We start from the raw sequence: 23,132 nt of genomic DNA on the forward strand, positions 1-23,132 counted from the left end.
TCCTTTTTCCTCATTTTTTTGGGTCTCTATTTTGTAAACTTTTTATAATTAAATATTATAAAAATTATTCCAAGATGCCATATTGTCATTAATTCAATAGTAAGAAGCAGCTTAGTACTATTTTTATATTCTGATTTCCTGCCATTCCCCATCTGCCCCATTAACGACCTAGATTATCAGATTTTGATGAATTTCCACCACCACCACCCCCTGCTCTTATGTTTATCTCTAGTTTTCTAAAATCCTCTCTGGTCCATTGGCTGCATAAAATGAATCTTCCCTAAATATTTGGTCTCGAATACTTCACTATTACAAGAGTAGTCTTGACTTCAACATGAAAAGAAAACAAATAAAACACCCAATGCACAACAGTTATTCTGAACCGGGGGCGATTGAATAAACTCATTAACATATAGCTTCTAAATGTTTCTAATGTAATCTGAGAGTATTTTTTTGTTTTGAAGTTGTCACAGCAACTTGTTTTTTTCCCACAGCCCAACTAGAATTGTTCTGCTTGGCCTAATTAGAACTGAACTGCTTGGTTTTCATCAAAAATCAAACAACACTGCTCAGTATTTTCTGGCTTTGTTTTTAAAAATCATTTACGATTTTGTATTGGATCACATATCTGGGGGAAAAAAACCAAACCCTCAGTTTTAATCAAAGCATACCTCAGTTGATTGCACGTCGTTTTTGAGTTTATTCATGAAAAATACCATCTATGAACTATGGGTATCAATGTCTACTTAAGGAAATGACTACATTGTAGAAGTAGTCCCAATAAATTTAGTTAAATAAATGAATGGATGAATGAAATATAAAATGGAACATTAAATAAAGCAGATTCATATACGAGTGAAAGCACATGAATTAGGTGACTGAGTTCAAGGCTTTGTTCCTTGATTAACTGCCTATGTGACTTTAGTCACAGATCGAAAACATGCCATAAAGTTCATCATATTGGTTGAAATGCATCTGGCTGCAAAATAACAGCACCAAGCTAGAGGTGTCTATGGCTTCATCAAGGCTTATGGCCTTACGGTTGTCATATGGATGCCACAGCTCATGCATGACAGGGTGTACAAGTGGGAAAGGAAAAGTTCTCCTTACATGCCCTGCACCTTTCATGGTGGGGGTGGGTGGGAGGGAATCTTTCCCAGAAGTCTCCTATAATTTCCCTTCTATCTCACTGGCCACAACTGTGTCATATGGCCAATTCTGACTGCAAAATTGGCTGGATAGTGAAGATTGGGCATTTTCAGCCTCTGTACAGAGACAGGCAAGGAAGAAGACTGGGAATGGCAGTCAACTAGGCAGTCAACAGAGTCTGCCACAAGCCAGCTCCCTGGTTTCAATGATGATGAAGATTAGTCCAGAGAAAAGAGGTGACTTGTAGCAATTTACTGTTATGGCCAGAATCAGAACTAGAACTTACACCTGCTCATTGTGCAGTTCTGAGCATCCCCTAGTAACCACAGTGCTTCTTCAAATGTACCATATCCTCACCTCTGAGACAAGGGGGTTGACTAGATGCAATTAATTCAGCAATGTATAAATGGGCATTAACTGACCACTTAATATATTCCATACCCTGAGTGAAGTGCAGGAGATCAAAAGAAATAGTTTCTTCCCTCAAAATCTGAATGATCTTAGTATTCTAGTTTCATAGCTAACATAACTGTAATTTTTAAAACAATAAAATGAATCAAGTATCCACTCCAAGAAAAGGTTTAGAAGGTACATGTAAATCAGAAAATAACACTACTAGCTTACATAATTATCTAAGGCAAAGGTTAGCAAACTGTACCCTGTGGACCAAATCTACCCAGTGTTTGGATATAGTTTTATTGGAATCAAATCTAGCCCACTGTTTGGATACAAATAAAGTTTTATTGGAACACAGCCATACCCATATGTATACATATATTCTATGACTGCTTTCCTACTACAATGGCAGAGCTGAGTAGTTGCAACAGAATTGAATAGTTGTGATGGAATCTGTAGCTTGCAAGGTCTAAAATATTTACTATCTGGCCCTTTACAGAAAAAGTTTGCCAACCTCGTATTTAAGGGGGAAAGGAAGAATGTTTATATAAAATATAGATGGTTGTTATTTATCTCATCATGTCCTCCAAATGTTTTACTGACTATCTGGTTTTTGGCCCTGCAAATTCAGCAGACAGTACATCAACATCAGCAATATAAGACCTTGATTACTTGTGCCACTGTTGACTTGAAAACATTAAAAAATGCTTCAATTACCAGATGAGTTATTTTTGTTTCAGAGAGCATTTATTCACTCTGTTCAAGATGACAAAGATTTGACTTGGTTGGCTTAGATGACATTTTTGGATAACTTGAATTTATCAGCGTATATATAACTATATTGTGTGAGGGAAGTCAAATTCAGCTGACCCCATTTGCTTCCTGGCGTCTCCCAAGACCCTTGGACGTTTCCCTTCCTCTGGTGGCTGAATATCCACACCTAAATGCTCGTCAGTGTCTCAGATGCAGGTTTCAAGTTCAACTCAACTCTTCCCTCCACCTTGTCCCATGTTTGTTTATGATATGTTACACAGGCTTGGTTTCAAATTCTGACTTCACCACCCTTGAACTTGGGCACATTTTTACAACTGTCTAAAGCTTCAGTTTTCTCTTTCGTACAACGGGAAGAATAATATTCACCTTATTTAGGATTGGTATAAAAATTAAAGGAGACATTGAGTGTAAAGTGCTTGGCACAGAGCAGATATAAAAAATACTTCTCCTTCCACACACTTCTCAAAATGTTAGGCATTAAGTCGCGAGAACTCAGCTTCTGTAGCAGGCTTTGAATCTGGCGCATCGTTTCCAAAAATGTGGCCATCACCTTGCTTCTTCCCTAAATGGCTGCGATTATCGCCCATCTCTTCTTCCTTGCTCTGACTGCATGTTTTTTTGAGCTATCTTACTACAATTTTGCTTAGCAATCTACACTTAAAATAAAATTCCATTCTTAGTTTGTTACACTTGTTGATCAAGGCTATTATTCAGTCATGATCTGCAAGGCTCTGCATTCCTCTCCAAGCCCATCTCTGCTCCACATGGTGTCTCATCTTCCAATAGGCTAGCCCAAGCTTCTTCGTATGGCAGACTCAGGGTCCCAAAGAGCAGTAGGAGACGACAAGCCCCAGTGAGCAAGTACTTTTCAAGGCTCTGTTTGTGTCTTTTTCTTACTGAGGTATAATTAACACATAACATTGTATCTACTTGTGTCTTCTTTGTTAGTGTCCGCTAGGACATAACAAGTCACATGGTCTAGAGTCAGTGTGGATAAAAGGGTATGTATATAAGGAGATGTCCTTCTTTGGGGGTCATTACTGCCAAGGTCTAGCGCAGCCACTTCCTGCTTATGTGACAATGGGCAAGTCACTTACCTCACTGACACTGTTTCTTTAATCTGTAAAATGCAGATACCATTCAAATTGTATGGTCCCTATAAAGATGAATAATTTTTAATTCTTTACATGTCAATTCTGTATATCTCTTGCAATGCTCAGTATTGCGCCTTACACATAAACCCATTGTTATATTACTTGGCTAGGAACTAAGAAGGACCATAAAGATAAACAACAAACAACGGTGTCAGTAAATATCTGTTTATAGAAATAAAATGACTGCCCTGAGAAATGGACCGGTTGTAATATGGCCTTTGTCAGAGATGTTTTCCATTTTAATGACTTTTTTCTCTTGATTTAGAAATATATCTTCAGGGTAGAAAGAGATAGGAAAGTACAAAGGAAAGTAAAATTAACTAAAATCCCATTCTTAAGAGAGAACCACTCTTAACATCCCAGCAGATTCCTCTTCAACCTTGTTCTCTATGGATTTTTTTTCCTAGAGATTTCACTCTTGTTAATAGCTTACAAGTAAAATTAAAACAGCTTCTGAAAAGAGAAAATGGATGATTCCCACTTTGAAAACTTACTGAAAACATTTGCGTGTTGAAATAAAACCAAACGTACTGACATACCATATAATTTTTGTTAATAGGGCATCAGGAATGGTGACTGAGAGATTGCCAGGAGACAGAAAAACATTCAATTTGCTTGTTTGGCAGCTAACAAGAAGTCACAGCCATAAAACTCAAAATAACTGACAAGTCATAAATATACCCTATTTTCTTTCTTAAAAAAATTCCTCATATAATCAAAAACATTTCCTTTACTTGACTCATTACAGGTGCCTTGTGCTAGGAGTATCTCCTCCATGCAAGAGTGGAAAAAGCAGCTCCACCTTTTTAAAGGTTTTTTTTCTGTGTTTTTGTTTGCCTTTTACGTAGACTGTATTCTAATCTTTCAGCAGTTTCTGCTTTTTCATGTGCTCCTTATTCAGCTCTTGGTTGCCCTGATCAATTTCCAGTTGACTTTCTCATTGAACTTTTAGCAAGTGTATTGGTGTATCCTTGGGGTCTTTACCATTCAAAATTGTTGCAAATACACATGAGCCACATGAATGTAGTTTAAATTGTCTCAATTTACCAGATTTCTCCTTCATTAGTGAGACTTTACACATGGTTAAAAAAGTAATATGGGCAAAGAGAAAGAACTTTAATTACAAACTCTTTTTTTTTTTTTTTGCGGTACGCAGGCCTCTCACTGCTGTGGCCTCTCCCGTTGTGGAGCACAGGCTCCGGACGCGCAGGCTCAGCGGCCATGGCTCACGGGACCAGCCGCTCAGCGGCATGCAGGACCTTCCTGGACCAGGGCACGAACCCGTGTCCCCTGCATCGGCAGGCTGACTCTCAACCACCCATCTTTTTTTTTTTTAATTAATCTATTTATTTTTGGCTACATTGGGTCTTTGTTGCCGCACAGGGGCTTTCTCTAGTTGCGGTGAGCGAGGGCTGCTCTTCGTTGTGGTGCATGGGCTTCTCATTGCAGTGGCTTCTCTTGCTGTGGGGCACGGGCTCTAGGTGCACGGGCTTCAGTAGTTGTGGCACACCGGCTCAGTAGCTGTGGAGCACGGGCTTAGTTGCTCCGTGGCATGTGGGATCTTCCCGGACCAGGGATCGAACCTGTGTCCCCTGCATTGGCAGGCGGATTCTTAACCCCTGCGCCACCAGGGAAGTCCCACAAACCCATCATTGACTTAGTGACATGCTTCTAATCTAACAAAGATGATTTCAGAGGTATTACATTTCTAACTTACTAGAAGGAAAGAAGGGAGGAAGGGAGGAGAAGAGGAAGAAGGACTAGTGAGTGACTTCTAATTTCCCTATCATGAAGGATTAAGTCATCTTTCTATGTCTGTGTAAATATGCATCCTTTGGGAATGAATTTTCAAAGGTAACCAAGCGAGCTAGGACTACTCAGTTTCAGAATCACAGTCATGATGGAATGGGCTGAGGGAGTCCAGATAGCCTAAGGGGTAAAGTCAAAGAATTGATTTTAGGGGGAAATGGAAAAAAATTTTTTGGCCAACCATTAGATTATTTGGCTGGGATGAGGTTAGGGATATACTTTCACAATCAAAAGACATCTGCTTAGTAGTTACCAAATCTCTACGTCAAGTTCATCAGTCTCCCCCGTCAAGGAATCTGTGAATAAGTGGGAGGCACGGCCGAAAGTCGTTGTGCATCGTGTACTTTTTAAAAAGTAGTTTCATAAAAATGGTGAAATCACTCTAGGCTAATCCTTTTCTCCAAATTTTACTCCCATCCAAAATGTGCCTGCTTTGGTTCACTCTCTGGAGCCTTTAGACAGTTTTTTCTATTTTGTTCAGAGCTTTTAGTTCTCTGTTGCAGAGTCACTTTATTAGGAGCCTACTTGGCCACACAGGAAGTGGCATTCCTGCTGAATCACATTTAGCTCAGAGAACATGACCTTTATGGTACTGATTCTTTGAGCTATGTTGATACTTGTTTTATGGACCAATTTTTTTTTATGGACCAATTTTTATAAACTGTGTGTTTGAAAAGAGTATGTAATTTTGCCTCTGTTGGGTGCAGTATTTCTTTCGGGTCAAATGTGATTGTGTAGTTCAAATTGTCCATAGCCTTAATGATTTTTATCTTTTTGATATATTAAACCAGAAGAGTGTTAATATTTCCCACTATGATTGTGGATTTGTCTATTTATCCTTGCATTTCTATCAATTTTGACTCTATATATTTGCAGTCTTGTACTAAACATATAAAATTTTTAGTTGTTCTGACTTCTTGGCATACTGAAACTTTTATCATAATAATCATTAAGAAAAATCTTTGGAAAGGCTTTTTACATGGTATTCTGTTTTCTCTTTAGATCTCTTGGCTCACAACTGGATTATAGACTTGTCTTGGAGAACTTCTATCATCTATCTCGTCAGAACAATAATCTTTAAGGAGATGCTCCTCTCTCACTTCATCCAGGCGTTTCTGGAATTGCCAACCATAGTCTCTATCCCCTTGTCCACAGCAAGTAGTCTGAGAAGAAGTCCAATGGCCCCAGCTGGGCCAAAGTTCTTCGCCAGACTTTTCTGGATTGTAGCTAGAGAAGAAGTTTTCCTTCCTCATTGGTCAGAAAACTGTCGAGATGGGTGCCCAGGGTTCCCATGTGAGGTACTCTCTCTGTGGAGAATTTCCTCTGCTGTGGAAGAGAATGAGACCAGTAGGGAGACAGCAGCAGATATAATGTAGTGTGTGTGCGTGCGTGTGTGCGTGTGTGTGTGCCTGTGTGTGTTGGCAAGGGTGGGAGTGGGAGCAGATATCACTGATGCCTATCTAGCTCCACTGCTGGTGGGTTACATGAGATGATAAATTTCTGCTCCACCCTTTTCCCATAAGGTCGTGTGATCTGTCTGTTGCAATAAGTTAACACATCATGAAGTACTTTAAAGGGTGTTATGGAATTCTGGCCAAAGAAGACAGTGTACCAACCAACAGCCATCCTCACCATTATAATTTTGTTCTAAAACTTTACTGGAAAGAAAGGAGTGCTTTTCTGTTTAATAATGAAAGTGTTCATGCTTACAGGAATGCAGTGATAAAAATCTTTAAAATATTTAATATACCTGAATGTGTGAGTACACATGATTTATACTTTTGGGATATACCAGGCAATGACTTGAAGAAAAACACTGATTTAATCGAGAAGACATAAGCTAATTTTAAAAATAATAATTACGACTTTATGTAGGTGGTAAAGCAATGATGTCATTTGTAAACACAAAAGCCACACAAATAATAGAAAACCGCAGTCTGGAAGCAATAAAGTCTAGATGATATGAAACAGGTTTTTGCATAAGTAAACACTAATCAAAAAAAAGGCCAAAGTTTAATTTACTGGTAGCATGAATTATTTTTAGCATATGCAAACAATAATCATGAAAATGCTCTTTGAAGCCAAGTTGCCTGTTTCAAAAAGGCCAAATCTACTGAGTGAAATCAGAATCATTAATTTTAAACTATATTCAATAGTAGCAGATAGATACTTTTCACGTGATCAATCATGAATAATCAAATACTACTTTATGCAACACCTATTCAGCACATTAAACTCTGTAGTATGTTATGCTTTTTAGTAATTATATTTATCTCTTTAGTATACAAAATTTAATTCAAGAATAATTTACTAAAGGAAGTAAACAAAGAAGAATTCTAGGTAAATATGTGATAAAAAAGACATCATTCTATTCTCTCGTTCTTGTCTGTGGTCATGATGCATGACCAAGTATTTATGAACTCAGTTTTGATAACTTAATGATTCTTGCTTATAATCACATTTTCCATGCCCTTTATTTTTGGCCTTCTATTTTATCTCAAAGAAAGAGAAATGAGATAAAGAGAAGCAAGTTGCTAGACTACAGCTATACTGCAGTATTGCTCTGAACTTAGTCAAATGCATGACCTGGAGTGCTTCAAAATGTGGTCACTTCCTTCCATTCAGTTTTTTCTGTACGAGTAATGTTAGGTAAACAGAAACAGCTGATACATATCTATAATTTGCTATTTATGATCTATTTAAAGCAATACCCGAAATATATCATTCAAATCTTGGTTGTGTGAAATGAATCAAACTTTTTTGTGTGTGTGTGTGTGTGTGTTATGCGGGCCTCTCACTGTTGTGGCCTCTCCCGTTGCGGAGCACAGGCTCCGGACGCGCAGGCTCGGCGGCCATGGCTCACGGGCCCAGCCGCTCCACGGCATGTGGGATCCTCCCAGACCGGGGCACGAACCCGTGTCCCCTGCATCGGCAGGCGGACTCCCAACCACTGAGCCACCAGGGAAGCCCTGAATCAAACTTTTGACAGTGATTTGTGTGTGTGTGTACAGCTTTCAAAATACTGTGTTTTATACTAGTGGGTAAGAATATGCCCTAAAAGGAATATTCTGTAACTAACAAGCAAGCTAATTTCCTAGGAGAGACCAGTTAGCAGTTTCTAGCTAACGCTACTTGTGGTTTGCTATTCATAACATTGAGATCACTAAGAAAGCAAGCTTTCGTATAGAGGACACCAATCATTTTTCAGCCTAAGCTGCACGGGGTTGAACTATCAGGGGTTGTCAACCTCTCCCAACCTCTCTAGTAGTGAAGAAGAGCAGGAAATGAATGCTGACCACTCTAGTTGCATAGCATGCAGGTGAAGAAACCCATTTTTCTCTACCAGCACCCAGGGTACAGGGACAGGACCTCCATGACTGGGAGGAGGGAAGAGAACAAGAAAAAGGCAGAAAAGAATATCATATCAAAGGGCATTAAAGGGACATGGTTCCTGCTGAATACACTCAGCAGGAAGTCAAGCCTCTGGGAGTAGGACACCTGGGGACCTACCTACCAGATCCGTGGGCACCTTCAATTCCCTGAATGCTAAATACACACCTCCCGCCATGCTGCAGCTGGTTGCTTGTGCACACTCCCAAGTACAGCAGCGAGAGCTAGCTCTGTATGTAGATAGTGAGTGAGCTCAGAAAACAGGCCAGGGTTTACGGGCAAGGGAAAAATCATAACGTGAGCTATAGTGCCACCTTCTGGAAAGCAAGAAAGGTTTCCAATAGCTACCCTGACGACTTGTAAGAAGAGAAGACATAAAAGCTCAAGAATTGTGCCACAAGAGGAAGCAGGAAGAGCGGAGCAGGTGCACCCATACGGAAGTGGAGAAAACCCTACATAGTAACAGCACTAACAAACGGAATACTCTACCTGACGGCAACTAGCAAAGATTTAAAGAAGTATCTGCTTGCTTTCACATTTGAAATAGTAACGCAAAACTACAAGCAATATGAAAAAAAGAAAAATCAAGGAATCATGTCATCAACAAAAGATACTTCTTCAGGGCTTCCCTGGTGGCGCAGTGGTTGAGAGTCCGCCTGCCAATGCAGGGGACGCGGGTTCGTGCTCTGGTCCGGGAAGATCCCACATGCAGCGGAGTAGCTGGGCCCGTGAGCCATGGCTGCTGAGCCTGCGCGTCCGGAGCCTGTGCTCCGCAACGGGAGAGGCCACAACAGTGAGAGGCCCACATACCACCAAAAAAAAAGATACTTCTTCAATAACCAAGATGTAAGGCACAAAGTTTTGTGATCTAGTGGTAAAGAATTCAAAAGAGCTGTTTTGAAGAAACTCAACAAGGTACCAAAAAACCAGAAAGACAATTCAATGAAATCACACAAACACAAAAAAAATCGTGATTATCATAGCAAAGGAAACCATCAAAAAAACGAAAAGGCAATCTATTGAATGGGAGAAAACATTTACAAATTATATATCCAAAAAGGGGTCAATAACCAAAATATATAAAGAACTCAAGAGCAAAAATGCAAACAATCGGATTTAAAACATGGGCAGAGGACCTAACTGCAGTTGACCCTTGAATAACACAAGTTTGAACTGTGCAGGTCCACCAGTATGTGAGTTGCTTTCAGTAAATATGTACTATAGTATCATTACACAATCCACGATTGGTTGAATCCACAGATGCAGAACCAGGGATACAGAGAGCCGACTATACGGCTATTTGCAAATTTGACTGTGTTAGAGGGTTGGCGCCCCAAACCCCTGCTTTGTTCAAGAGTCAACTGTAGGTATTTTTCCAAAGACGACATACATATATCTACAGAAAGATGTTCAACATCACTATCAGGTAAATGCAAATCAAAACCACAATGAGATATCACCTCACAACTTGTTTGAATAGCTATTATCTAAAAGACAAGAAATAAGTGTTGGCAAGGATGTGGAGAAAAGGGAACGGTGGGAATGTAAATTGGTACAGCCACTATAGAGAACAGTATGGAGGTTCCTCAACAAATTAAAAATAGAACTACCATAAAACCCAGCTATTCCATTTCTGGCTATTTATCTGAAGAATATGAAAACACTTACTCAAAAAGATATATGTACCCCTATATTCATTGCAGTATTATTTACAATAGCCAGGATATGGAAAAACCTAAGTGTTCATCATTGGATGAACAGATAAAGAAGATGTGGTGTGCGTGTGTGTGTGTATAGTGGAATACTACTCATTCATAAAAAGATGAAATTGTGCCTGTTGTGACAGTACAGATGGACCTTGATGGTATTATACTAAGTGAAATAAGTCAGACAGAGAAAAACAAATACTGTATGATTTCATTTTATGTGGAATCTGAAAATCAGAAGAAAAAACTCACAGGTACTGAGAACAGATTGGTGGTTACCAGAGGAGAAGAGGGTTGGGGGTGGGCAAAATGGGTGAAGGGGGTCAACTGTATGGTGATGGATGGTAACCAGACTTTTGGTGGTGATCCCTTTGCAGTGTATACAAATATTAAATTATGTTATAGACCTGAAATTAATGTTATGTACTAACTTTAGGTCAATTAAAAAATAAACGTTCAGGACTTCCCTGGTGGCACAGTGGGTGAGAATCTGCCTCCCAATGCGGGGGACACGGGTTCGATCTCTGGTCTGGGAAGATTCCACATGCTGCAGAGCAACTAAGCCCGTGAGCCACAACTACTGAGCCTGCGCTCTAGAGCCCGCGAGCTACAACTACTGAAGCCTGCACGTCTAGAGCCCGTGCTCTGCAACAAGAGAAGCCACCACAATGAGAAGCCCCTGCACTACAATGAAGAGTAGCCACCACTCACTGCAACTAGAGAAAGCCTGCGCACAGCAACGAAGACCCAACGCAGCCAAAAAATAAATTAAAAAAATAAATGTTCAAAATGAGGTATTTGTCAAAGAGAAAAATCATTTAAAAGAACCAAGCAAAAATTCTGCAGGTAAAGAACTCAATGAATGAAGTGAAAATGCAATAGAGAGCATCTGCAATAAAGTAGAACAAATGCAAGACAGAATAAATGAGTGAGAGGATAGGAATTTTGAAATAATCCAGTTAAAAAAGAACAAAGAATGAAAAAGAGATAAGAAAGCCTATGTGACTGGTAGGATTCCGTTAAAGGAGTAAATATTAGAATATTCAGGGTTCTAGAAAGAGAAGAGAGGGAGAAGGGGTCAGATAGCTTATTTAAAAAAATAATAGCTGAGAACTTCTCAAACCTGGGAAGAGAACTAGACATCCAAATTCATGAAGCTAATAGATCAACTTATCTCAATGCAAAAAGATCTTCTCCAAGACATTATAATAGAACTGACAAAACTCAAAAATGAAGAGAATCCTAAAAGCAGCCATAGAAAAGAAATGATAGCCTAATAGGGATTCCTTTTGTAGGTTATCAATGGGTTTCTCAGCAGATACTCCACAGGCCAGGACTGAGTGAAATGACACATCCAAAGAGTTGAAAGAAAAAAATCACCAGCCAAGAATACTCCATCCTGCACATAAGAAGGAGAAATAAAAGATTTTCCAAGACAGACAAATGCGGAGGGAGTTCATCACCACTAGCTCTATCTTGTAAGAAAAACTGAAAGTAGTTCTTTAAGTGGAAACAAAAAGACACTAATCAGTGACATGAAAACATATGAAAGTATACAGCACACTGGTGAAGAAAAATAAGCAGTCAGATTTAAAAACTCTAATTATGTAATGCAGTGGTGTGTTAACCACTTAACTACAGTATAAAGATCAAAGGAAAACTTAAAAATAATTATAACTACCATTTGTTAATGAATATACAATATAAAAAGCAGTAAAGGCATCAAAAATAGAAAAGGGGGGAGTAAAAGGATGAAGTTTTTGTAGACAATTGAAGTTGCTATCAGCTTAAAATGGACTGTTTTATTTTAGAGATGTCTTACATAAGCCTCATGGTAACCACAAAGCAAAAAACGTAGAACAGATGCACAAAAGATAATCAGAAATAGAGCTTACCGGGCTTCCCTGGTGGCGCAGTGGTTGAGAGTCCGCCTGCCAATGCGGGGGACGCGGGTTCGTGCCCCGGTCCAGAAAGATCCCACATGCCGCGGAGCGGCTGGGCCCGTGAGCCATGGCCGCTGAGCCTGCGCGTCGGGAGCCTGTGCTCCGCAACGGGAGACGGCACAACAGTGAGAGGCCCGCTTACCGCAATTAAAAAAGAAAAAGAAAAAAAGAAATGGAGCTTACCACTACAGAAAAATAACCTATTTACAAAGATAGGAAAAAGAATCAATGGAAATACAAAACAACCAGAAAACAGTAATATGGCATTAATAAATTCTTACCTACAAACAACGACTCTAAATATGTGGATTGAATTCACCAATCAAAAGGCACAGAGTGACTGGATGGAATTTTTTTTTTTTATATCAAGACCCAACCAAATGCTGCCTACAAGAAACTCACTTCAACTTTAAGGACACACATAGACTCAAAGTGAAGGGATAGAAAAATATATTTCACAAGTGGAAAACAAAAGAAAGCAGAGGTAGTTACACTCCTATCAAACAATGTACACTTGAAGCCCAAAGTGGTAACAAGAGACAAAGAAAGTCATTATATAATGATAAAGGGGTCAATCATCAAGAAAATGTAAGTCATAAATATCTATGTACACAACATCACAGCACATAAATGTATTAAGCAAATACTAACAGATCTGAATGGAGAAACAAACAACAATACAATAATAGTAAGGGACTTCAATATCCCACTTTCAGCAATGGATAGGTCATCCAGAAAGGAAACCAAGAAGGACACATTGGACTTGAAACACACATTAGACCAAATGGACTTAACAGGCATTTGTAAAATATTCCATCCAACAGCAGCAAAATACACATTTTTTTTCAAGTGCACATGAAACATTTTCCAGAAGAGATCAACTGATAGTACTCAAAACAAGTCTAGCAAATTTAAGAAGATTGAAATCATACCAGGTATGTTTTCCAACCACACTGGTATGAAACTAGACATCACAAGAAGAAAGCTGGAAAATCTACGAATATGTGGAAATTAAACAACGACTCCTGAACAACCTTGGGTCAAAAAAGCAATTTAAAAAAATCTCTCAAAATAAATGAAAATACAAATACAACATACCAAAACCTATGGGATGCTAAAAAAAGCAGTCCTGAGAGCAAAGTTTAAAGTGATACATGCATATATTAAGAAAACAGATCTCAAATAAACAACTTTACACTTCAAGGAACTAGAAAAAGAACAAACTAAGCCCAAAATTAGCAGAAGGAAGGAAATTACAAACATCAGAGTGGAAATAGAGACCAGAAAAACAAAATAAAAAAAATGAAACTAAGAACTGATTGTTTGAAAAGATAAACACAACTGACAAACCTTTAAAGTAGACCAAGAAAAGAAGACTCAACATCAGAAATCCAAGAGAAGACATCCCAACCGATACTATAGAAATACAAAGAATTATAAGAGACTACTATGAATAATTATATGCTGGATAATTAGCTAACCTAGAAGAAGAAATGGATGAATTCCTGCAAATATACAACCTTGCACCAAGATTGAATCATGAAGAAATAGGTAATTTGAACAGACCAAGTAAGGAGATTGAATGACTAATGAAAAATTTCCCAACACAGGGACTTCCCTGGTGGCGCAGTGGTTAAGAACCTGCCTGCCAATGCAGGGGACACGGGTTCGAGCTCTGATCCGGGAAGATCCCACATGCTGCAGAGCAACTAAGCCCGTGCACCACAACTACTGAGTCTGCACTCTAAAGCCCGTGAGCCACAACTACTGAGCCCGTGTGCTGCAACTACTGAAGCCCACGCACCTAAAGCCCGTCCTCCACAACAGGAGAAGCCACTGCAATGAGAAGCCCGTGCACCACAACAAAGAGTAGCCCCTGCTCGCTTCAACTAGAGAAAGCCCACAAACAACAAAGACCCAATGCAGCCAAAAATAATAAATAAAATAAATTTATATAAAAAAATATTTTCCCAATACAGAAAACCTCAGGATCAAATGGCTTTACTGGTGAATTCTATCAAAATTTTAAAGAAGAATTAATACCAATCTTTCTCAAACTCTTCCAAAAACAAAAACAAAAATCCCCCCAAAATAAAAAAATAAAGAGGGAATACTTCCAAAATTATTTTATCAGACCAGCATTATCCTGATATCAAAGTCAAGTAAAGACACTACAATAAAACTATAGATCCATATCCCAATAAATATAGATGCAAAAATTCGTGACAAAATAATAGCAAACCAACTTTATAACACTTAAATAGGATTATATACCACAAACAAGTGGAATTTACCCCTGGGATGCAAGGCTAGTTCAACATATGTAAATCAATAAATGTCATATACCACTTTAATAGAATGAAAGGTAAAAATCGTATGATCATTTTGTTAGATGCAGAAAAAGTATTTGACAAAATGTAACATCCTTTCATGATTAAAAAAAAAAAACTCAAGAAATTGGGTATATAAAGAACATATCTCAGAGGGCTGCTCCGCAGGTCAGGGAGGCCACCAGCTGGAGCCATGACCCCGAACCTGCGCACCGCGCTCGTTTTCAGCGGCTTCATCTCCCTGATCGGCGCCGCCTTCTACCCCATCTACTTCCAGCCCCTAATGCGGCTGGAGGAATACCATGGGGAAACTGAGGCTCAGCAAGGTTGTTCAACATGCCCAAGGACACACAGCTAAGAAGGAACAAGCCATAAATCGAGCTGGTATTGTCCAAGACATGCAGCCACCAGGGTTAAAAGTGTGGTCGGATCCATTTGGCAGGAAATGAAAAGGCTATCACTTATTGCAGCAAGTACAATAAATCACCTGGCTGAAGAACGATGGCTGGGGAAGAAAACTCTAGAAGGCTATAAAGAAGAGTACTGTGCACCAGGATTAATTCCCTTCTTAAGTATCAAAAAGAACCCTGAAACAAATCACACCATTACAAAGGTTTTCATGACTTGGTTTCCTTTCTAAAAATGAAGTTTTCTCACCCAGCTGGGTTTGGAGGTGATCTACTTATTATTCAGTCTCTACGTCTTACCCAACTGAGCTGTGATATGAATACAAGCAACCAGTAGACTTGGGAAGATCCTAGTCTGTTTTGCCATCTTCCAAATAAGAAGTTTCAGTGAAAAACCACTATACTGAGCAGCCTCATAGGGCTCTTTGAAAATGTTAAAGTTCATAAAACTCTTTGAGGACAAGAATAAACAGTTCAACTCAACTATCTCATAGGGTTGCTGCATGTTGAAAAATAAATAAATATGAAGCAAATCAAACTAAATGGGTATGCATGCCTAGTAGAAATCATGTTGAATTAACTGAAGTGAAAATGTGAATATTAAAATGATTTCTTTTTACTTCAAAAAAAAAGAACATATCTCAACATAATAAAAATCATATGAGACAAGACTGCAGCTGACATCATAACTCAAAGGTGCAAAGCTAAAAACTTTTCCTTTAAGATCAGGAAAAAAACAAGGGAGCCCATTCTCACCACTCTTATTGAACATAGTACTGGAAGTCCTAGCTAGAGCAACTAGGCAAGACAAAGAAATAAGAGGCATCTAAATCAGAAAGGAAGAAGTCAATTGTTGTTATTTACAGATGATATGACAGAAAGGCCTACACACTCAACCAAAATAATGGTTGGAATTAACCAATAAATTCAATAAAGTTGCAGGATGTAAAATCAACACATAGAAATCAGTTTTTATACACTAACAGTGTAACATCTGAAAGAGAAACAAAAGTATCCCACTCATAATAGCATCAAAAACAGTACTTAGGGGCTTCCCTGGTGGCGCAGTGGTTGAGAGTCTGCCTGCTGATGCAGGGGGCGCGGGTTCGTGCCCCGGTCCGGGAGGATCCCGCGTGCGGCGGAGCGGCTGGGCCCGTGAGCCATGGCCGCTGAGCCTGCGCGTCCGGAGCCTGTGCTCCGCAGCGGGAGAGGCCACAGCAGTGAGAGGCCCGCGTACCGCAAAAAAAAAAAACAAAAAAACCCCAAAAAAAAACAGTACTTAGGAAAAGATTTAATCAAGGAAATAAAAGATCTGTACGTTGAAAACTATGAGACTTTGAAGATATTGAAAAAGACAAAAGGAAAACATCCTGTGTTCATAGATCAGAAGAATTAATATTGTTAAAATGTCTATACTACTCAAAGTCATCTATAGATTCAATACATTCCCCATCAAAATTCCAATGGCATTTTTCAAAGAAATAGAAAAAAATTCTAAAATTTGCATGAACTACCAAAGACCCCAAATAGCCAGGAGGTCAATAGTGGAAGCCCCACACATCCTGGTTTCAAACTATACTATAAAGCTACAGTAATTTAAACAAATGGTCCTGGCATAAAAATACACACTTTGAGCAATGTAACAAAATAAAGCCCAGAAATAGGGTCCCGCATTTACAGTCAACTAATATTTGACAAAGGAGCCAAAAACACTCAATGGGGAAAGGATAGTTTATTTAACAATGGGTTTGGGAAAACTGGATAACCATGTGCAGAAAAATCAAATAAAAATACTGTATATCATTTATGTTGAAAATCTAAAAAAGCCAAACTTGTAAAATCAGAGAGTAAAACGGTGGTTACCAAGGGCTGGGGAGCAGGAGAATTAGGGAGATGTTAACGGTACAAACTTCAAAAGAGTAGATAAATAAGTCTTGGAGATCTAATGCACAGCATAGTGATTACAGTCAACAGTATTGTATTATAAACTTCAAAGTTGCTAAGAGGTAAGTTCTTAACTGTTCCCACCACAAAAAAGAATTATCATGTGATGTAATAGAGGTGTTCGCTAACACTATGGTGTTAATCATAATACTATATGTAAATGTATTAAATCAACACATACATCTTAAATTTATATAGTTATATCAATTATATCTCAATAATATTTTTTTAAAATTAAGAAATTATAGAAGCCTACTCTTTGAAATATTCATGTTTATTCATTAGTATACATTACTAATGCAAATTTTATTTTTGCATCCTGAGGCAGTCCTTGAAAGCATAATACATTTTTTAAAAAGTCTATGTGGCCCAGGGACTTCCCTGGTGGTCCAGTGGTTAAGACTCCGAGCTCCCAATGCAGGAGGCCCAGGTTCAATCCCTGGTCAGGGAACTAGAATCCCACATGCATGCCGCAAGCTAGATTATACACGCAGCAACGAAAATCCCACGTGCTGCAACTAAGACCCAGTGCAGCCAAATAAATAAATATTTAAAAAAAAAAAGTCTATGTGGCCCATGCAGTGACTTGTGTTACTAATGGAGAAGATCCAAAGGAACCATTCTGATGGGCGATAGCTTCTGCAGCTAGTATGTATTTGCCTTTCATGAAAAACCAAACCAGCGTCAGGACCCCAGACAAAGGTTGGAATTGCTTGCTTAGTATTCTCAGGCAGTACTTGCATCGGTGAATACGGGCAGGGAAAATTTGAAGGGCCCATCATCAAAGCAGATTGTTTCTTTTGCTCTAGTCATGCAGGGAATATTTTCAAAGTGGATATGGAGTTCTACTGGGGTCAATGTTGGAGTTTTTATTGTTCACCAGCTATATGTGCCTTTAAAAATATCGTCACCCCAGAAAATGGTGAGTCTTACTTTGCGCTGATGTTCAAGTACCTGGTACTGGTTGTTCTGAGGCTCAAGTTTATCCCATCTTTTACTTCACTTGGTTCAGCCTCAGAACACACAGGGGTCTTCCAATGACTCTTTTGGCTGAAGCTATATAGTAGTTAGCTTTTACTATGTAACATACTATTGCAAAGCTCTGGCTTAGAGCCAACATTTATTTAGCTCAGGATAGGGTGAGTCGGCTGAATGATTCTGGGCTGGGCTGCCTTGGTCCACCTTGCCTGAGTTCACCCATGCACCACTCATGCTGGCAGACGGATGATCTAGAAGATGACCTCACTTTTACATCTGGCAGGTGGATGGGGGTTGGCTGGGGTGCTATGGAAGTGACTAGGCTCTAATGTGACTTATTGATTTAACAATCAATTTATTTAACAGTAAATTACAATGTGATTTATCGTCCTCAGCAGGCCAGCTCGGGCTTCTCCACAGGGCAATCATAGGGTTCTATGAGGTACCAGAGGGGGCAAGTCCCAATGTGCAAGCACTCTTCAAACCTTTGATTGCCTCAGATGTTTTCAGGTCCCCTTGGCCAAAGCAAGTCACATGGTCAACCCAGATTCAAGGGGCAGATAAGACTACCCCTTGTGAAGGGAGGAAAATAATTATGGCCATGTTTGCAATCCACCACAGCTAGTTTAAACTGGTTCCCTATAGTTTGTGATCAACTACTGATAAAAACTTTTTAATTTTAATTAATTAATTTTTTTGGCCACGCCACACGGCTCATGGGATCTTAGTTCCCTGACCCGGGCCCTCGGCAGTGAGAGCACAGAGTCCTAACCACTAGACCGCCAGGGAAGTCCCTATTTTTAATTTTTAAAGTGTTAATGTGGAATGTTTTTATAATCATGTCTCGGCACAATGATCACATAACTAATCAGGCAAACTTTACAAGAAACACATTTGAAATTGATAAACCAACAGTGGCTTCAAACCAATCTCCTACCAGCATTTTAACAGGGTAATCCCATTTTCCAGGACTTTAGGTAGGATATTTAATGATCTTGGAAACTCACATTGTATATATAGATACACATTTTGTGTGCTGAAACTACTTCCTTTGTAAATTTAGTCAGTAATACTCCCAAGTGCTTCTCTGCTAGTAGGCAAAGAGGGACAGTTCTAGAAACTGCTGTTTGTGAAGACAACAGCTCACACATCCTGCTGCAAAAGAGAGCAGTTTTGATTACTTTGTCACACTTGGTGTATGTTTTACCAGAAATGCTGGAGGCTTAAATTTGAAACCCCTCCCAAAGTGGTAGAAGTGGCTCAGCACATATTAATCTTCCAGCTCAATAAAACATTCCTATTTCCTCAAGCAGTGATGAGGCCATCTGGAGCCCAGAATGACCAGACAAATGGGCAGTTATTGGTTACTACTGCTTCTCAAGGAACATTAACCAAAATGTCCTTTTAAAGTAAAGCATCTGGACCTATTTATCACTGTTTAACAACTTGAAGGGGGCTGCGTCTTAACCAGACGACTGCATTAGATGCTGAGGATGCATGGAAAAGAAATTCAACAAGGAGAGAAATGACTGTCAGCATCTCTCCTTCTCCAAGACTTAGAACTCTCTGTCAGTGTCATGGGTGGCAAAAAATCCCCAATCCATGTTTCCGTGTTTTAGAGTCTTTTCGAATTTTCAAAATAAGGTGAAAAGTTGCCCCTAGATTAGATTCTTCAGAAACATACGCAATTTCATGGACGCTGAGCCTTTTCCTGACCCACTCAAACACACACATACACACACACTCACACAGATCTGACCCAACTCCTGAATGAACCCTGACTTCTAAGAGGCCTCCTCATCCAGCCCCTGACCCCCCAGAATTGACGGTTCCTTCCTAAGGACCACTACTGAATCCCGAAGGCTCTTAAGCAGTGGCATAACATCTCAGGTTCATGTTTAGAAAACCGTTAAAGCAGCAGGATTGGGACAATTAGTTTTTGCTGTGTAAAACCATGAACCGCACAGAGGCTTAAAGAAACAATCATTTCATTGCTCATGATTCTGTGGGCAAAGCAAAGCACATGGCCAAACCCTGAGCCCGTGCACGTAGGGACCAGTTAAAGGTGTGGATACAAACTGGGGACCGTCGCTGCAGCCATCTACTGCAGAGGGGTTCATTATTTCATCTGTGAGTTCCTTCAAAACTTGTGGATGGATTTTCTATGGCCCTGGTGATTTTTTTTTTTAATGTGAGAGATGATGAGGCTTTAAACAACGCTCATGAGAAGGGTAATCAGGGGACAGGAAAGTATGTGTGTTCTGTTTTGATTTCTATTTATGTTTAAATTGACTTCAGTGTATGCTCATTTTTCCACTGGGAAGAGTTCAGTTTTACAAACCAAGAGAATTCATCCTGTAGACTTAATATTTCTATAAAGTAATCATGATCACAATGTATGATCCCCTAGAACCTCACGCTGTTTATAGATCTACAACCAGAGAAGTACCCATTTAAATTTATTTTTTGGTTTACAAGTTAGTTCTCTACATTAAGGAGACCACTTAATCAATTATTTCAAGTATAAAAGAAACAAATTCTTGTTCTTTTGGTCAATACTTTTATCTCTTCAAAGTGCTCTAATTATTCATTCATTCCAAAAATAGTTACTTAGCTTATTATGTTCAAGGAACACAGTGCCATGTAAGATATGGTTTTCCCATTTGCTATCCCCTCCCTATCCCAGGCTTATTCATTCAGCAAATATCTACTGAGTATATTTTATATGCCAAACGCAATTATAACTGCATATCAAACTCACACATTCAATCAACAAATATGTACTGTCAGTTATGTACCAGGCACTATGCTAGACAGAGCTCCAAGGGTGAGCAAAGCTCAGCACTCTTTACTTTCTGTAGTTTACAGTGGACTTGGGAATACAGACATTGATCTGAAAAATCACACAAACGTCAGTATATTCAATCACAAAATGACATGAGAAAAGCACAATAAAGGAAAAGAAAAGCCTGCACTAAGGAGCCACAGAAGGCTTTCCTAAGTGATGCCTGAGCTGAGATTACAGGTCTGGGAAGAGCCAGTGGGGGAACAAGAGAAGAAGAATCCAGGGCAAAAGCCACAGCACACGAAAAGCCTCAGCGGCTGGAGTGACCAGAACTGAAGGAAGGGAGGGGTAGAGAGACTGAGGTGAGAAGTTGTGGAGATGAGACTCGAGGTGGCTGATGGGAGATGTTTCCTGCTGTTGAAACTGAGAAGGATCCTGTGGGACCCTCCTGGGTACAAAAAGCTTTTCTGTGTCCCCCATTTCTTATTTGCAGGAAAAGGGCTTCAGCCCCCTAGACCTTCCCTGCGCTTCAAAGGGCAGGTGCAAACAGTTGCTAATCAGGGAAGGGAGGGAACGCAGAAACAAAGGAGGAGCAGTCACGAAACAATAATGACAAATAAAAGACATGCGGCCACCATTATGGTATCAAACAGAGTAGCTTCATCACCCCCACGATTTCCTGTGCTTCATCTTTTCATCCTCCTCTACCCTCCCCCCAAACCTCACTCACCCCATATAAGGAACCAACTTACCACCCCCCAACCCGGGAGCAAGCAAGGGCACCTGTTACTTGTTTTCCTTCCCTCCATGAGTCCCAATTAAGCCTTGCCTGAAAAAAAGAAACAATAGTGCAGAGATGGGGCAGTGTCCTTGGTTCCTCCTCAAGGAATACACTTAACAGTATATCTTTCAGTTCTTCTACTGTGACTAAGGCCCCCCTTCCACGTGGAGGATGGTAACTTCAGGCTGAGCACAAGAGTCCTGAAACACCACACTGTTACCTCACCACCAACCAATCAGAAGAAAGTCACACGCTCTGCAGCTCTCACCCCAAATACTGCCTATAAAAACTTCTCCCCCCAACCATGGGAGAGTTCGTGCATTTCTGAGCATAAGCCTCGCGTTCTCCTTGCATAGCCCTGCAGTAAACCTTTCTCTGCTCCCAACTTCGACAGTTTGGTTTGTTTGGCCTCACTGTGCGTTGGGCACACAAACTTGCGTTCGGGTCACACCGTGAAGGGCTGTGGGTCATGGTAACTACATGGGCTTTTATCTTAAGATAAATGAGAGAAGCTAAAGGGTTTTAAGTGGGAGGGGGACACTGTCAGATTTGTTTTTGAAGTGACTGCTCTGACTGTCATGTTGGAGCAGAGATTGGTGTGGGGCTGGGTGGATGCAGGAAAATGAGAAATCCCTGTTTAGTAGTCCAGGTGGGAGCCTTGATGAGGGTGGTACCAGTGTAAATGGAGAAAAGGAGATGGATTTCTGAATTATAGCTGGTAAAAACAACAGACTGGTGATGGGGGTGGTCGGGCTGAAGGAGAGGGAGGTATCAAAGCTGACTCCAAGGTACCCAAACGGTTCAATAATACCTTAAGCAAGGTTTCTGCCTATAACTATACCCAATTCCAATCTGTGTCTTTTGCCCGCACCAGCAAGCATTCTCTGACACCAGCTAGGTACCGTAGAAGTCAACTCAATTCTGACACTATCTACCCAGAGACAGCGTTAAGATGCCACAGGTTAAGGGCTCAGTCCCACAAAACTGACCCCCTTCAGACACCAATCACAAGTCCAGGTTGTTACCTGTGCTTCTGACCCCACTGGCTATACATCAGATCATGACCCCCTCCTCGGGTTTGATTAACTTGCTAGAGCAGCTCACAGCACTCAGAGAAACATTTTACTTACTTGGTCATGGGTATACGATAGAAGAACATAACTCAGGAAGAGCCGGAGAGAAGAGGTTGTAGGGCGTGTGGAAAGGGGTGCAGAGCGTCCATGCCTTCTCCAGGCGCGCCACTCTACTCAATCTTCACCAACCTGAAGCCTGTCCGAACCCAGTCCCTTTGAATTTTTCTGGAGGCTTCATTACATTGGCCACTAGTGATAGATCTCAACCTCCAGCGCCCCTCTCCCAGAGCGATCTGGGGATGGGACTGAAACTTCCAACCCTCTAATCACGTGGTTGGTTCCCCTGGCAACCAGCCCCCCTGCTTAGGTGCTTTCCAAATGACCTCATTAACATAACAAAAGACACCTTGATTACTCTCCTCACAGGAAATTCCAAGGGCTTTAGGAGCTCTGTGCCAGAAACAAGGACAAAGACCAAACATATATATACTGTATTTCTTATTATAAATCACA

General features: G+C 40.1%; 1 protein-coding gene, 1 long non-coding RNA gene and 1 other non-coding gene across 5 annotated transcripts in view; 2 read left to right on the forward strand and 1 right to left on the reverse strand.

Annotated features, from left to right (window-relative positions):
* LOC132594532 (uncharacterized) overlaps positions 1-12,383 on the reverse strand; it is a 55,443-nt gene extending 43,060 nt beyond the window's left edge. For both annotated transcript variants that reach the window (XR_009560741.1, XR_009560740.1), the window contains exon 1: positions 12,274-12,383. This is a non-coding gene — a long non-coding RNA (uncharacterized lncRNA). The remainder of the gene's footprint in view (positions 1-12,273) is intronic.
* Positions 12,384-14,844: 2,461 nt separating this feature from the next.
* LOC132594604 (small integral membrane protein 20-like) lies at positions 14,845-15,100 on the forward strand. 2 transcript variants are annotated; one of them, XM_060293038.1, is made up of 2 exons: positions 14,845-14,953; positions 15,063-15,100. In XM_060293038.1, the coding sequence occupies exons 1-2, from the start codon at positions 14,845-14,847 to the stop codon at positions 15,098-15,100; spliced, it is 147 nt and encodes a 48-aa protein (XP_060149021.1). The 2 variants fall into 2 exon arrangements, with proteins under 2 accessions (XP_060149021.1, XP_060149020.1); XM_060293037.1 differs by having other exon boundaries at positions 14,845-14,948; positions 15,004-15,100.
* Positions 15,101-17,380: 2,280 nt separating this feature from the next.
* On the forward strand, positions 17,381-17,453 carry TRNAW-CCA (transfer RNA tryptophan (anticodon CCA)). The gene has a single exon. It is a non-coding gene; the product is annotated as a tRNA-Trp (tRNA).
* Positions 17,454-23,132: the final 5,679 nt, after the last annotated feature.

Source organism: Globicephala melas, chromosome X (assembly GCF_963455315.2).
Source record: "Globicephala melas chromosome X, mGloMel1.2, whole genome shotgun sequence".
Taxonomy (NCBI): domain Eukaryota; kingdom Metazoa; phylum Chordata; class Mammalia; order Artiodactyla; family Delphinidae; genus Globicephala; species Globicephala melas.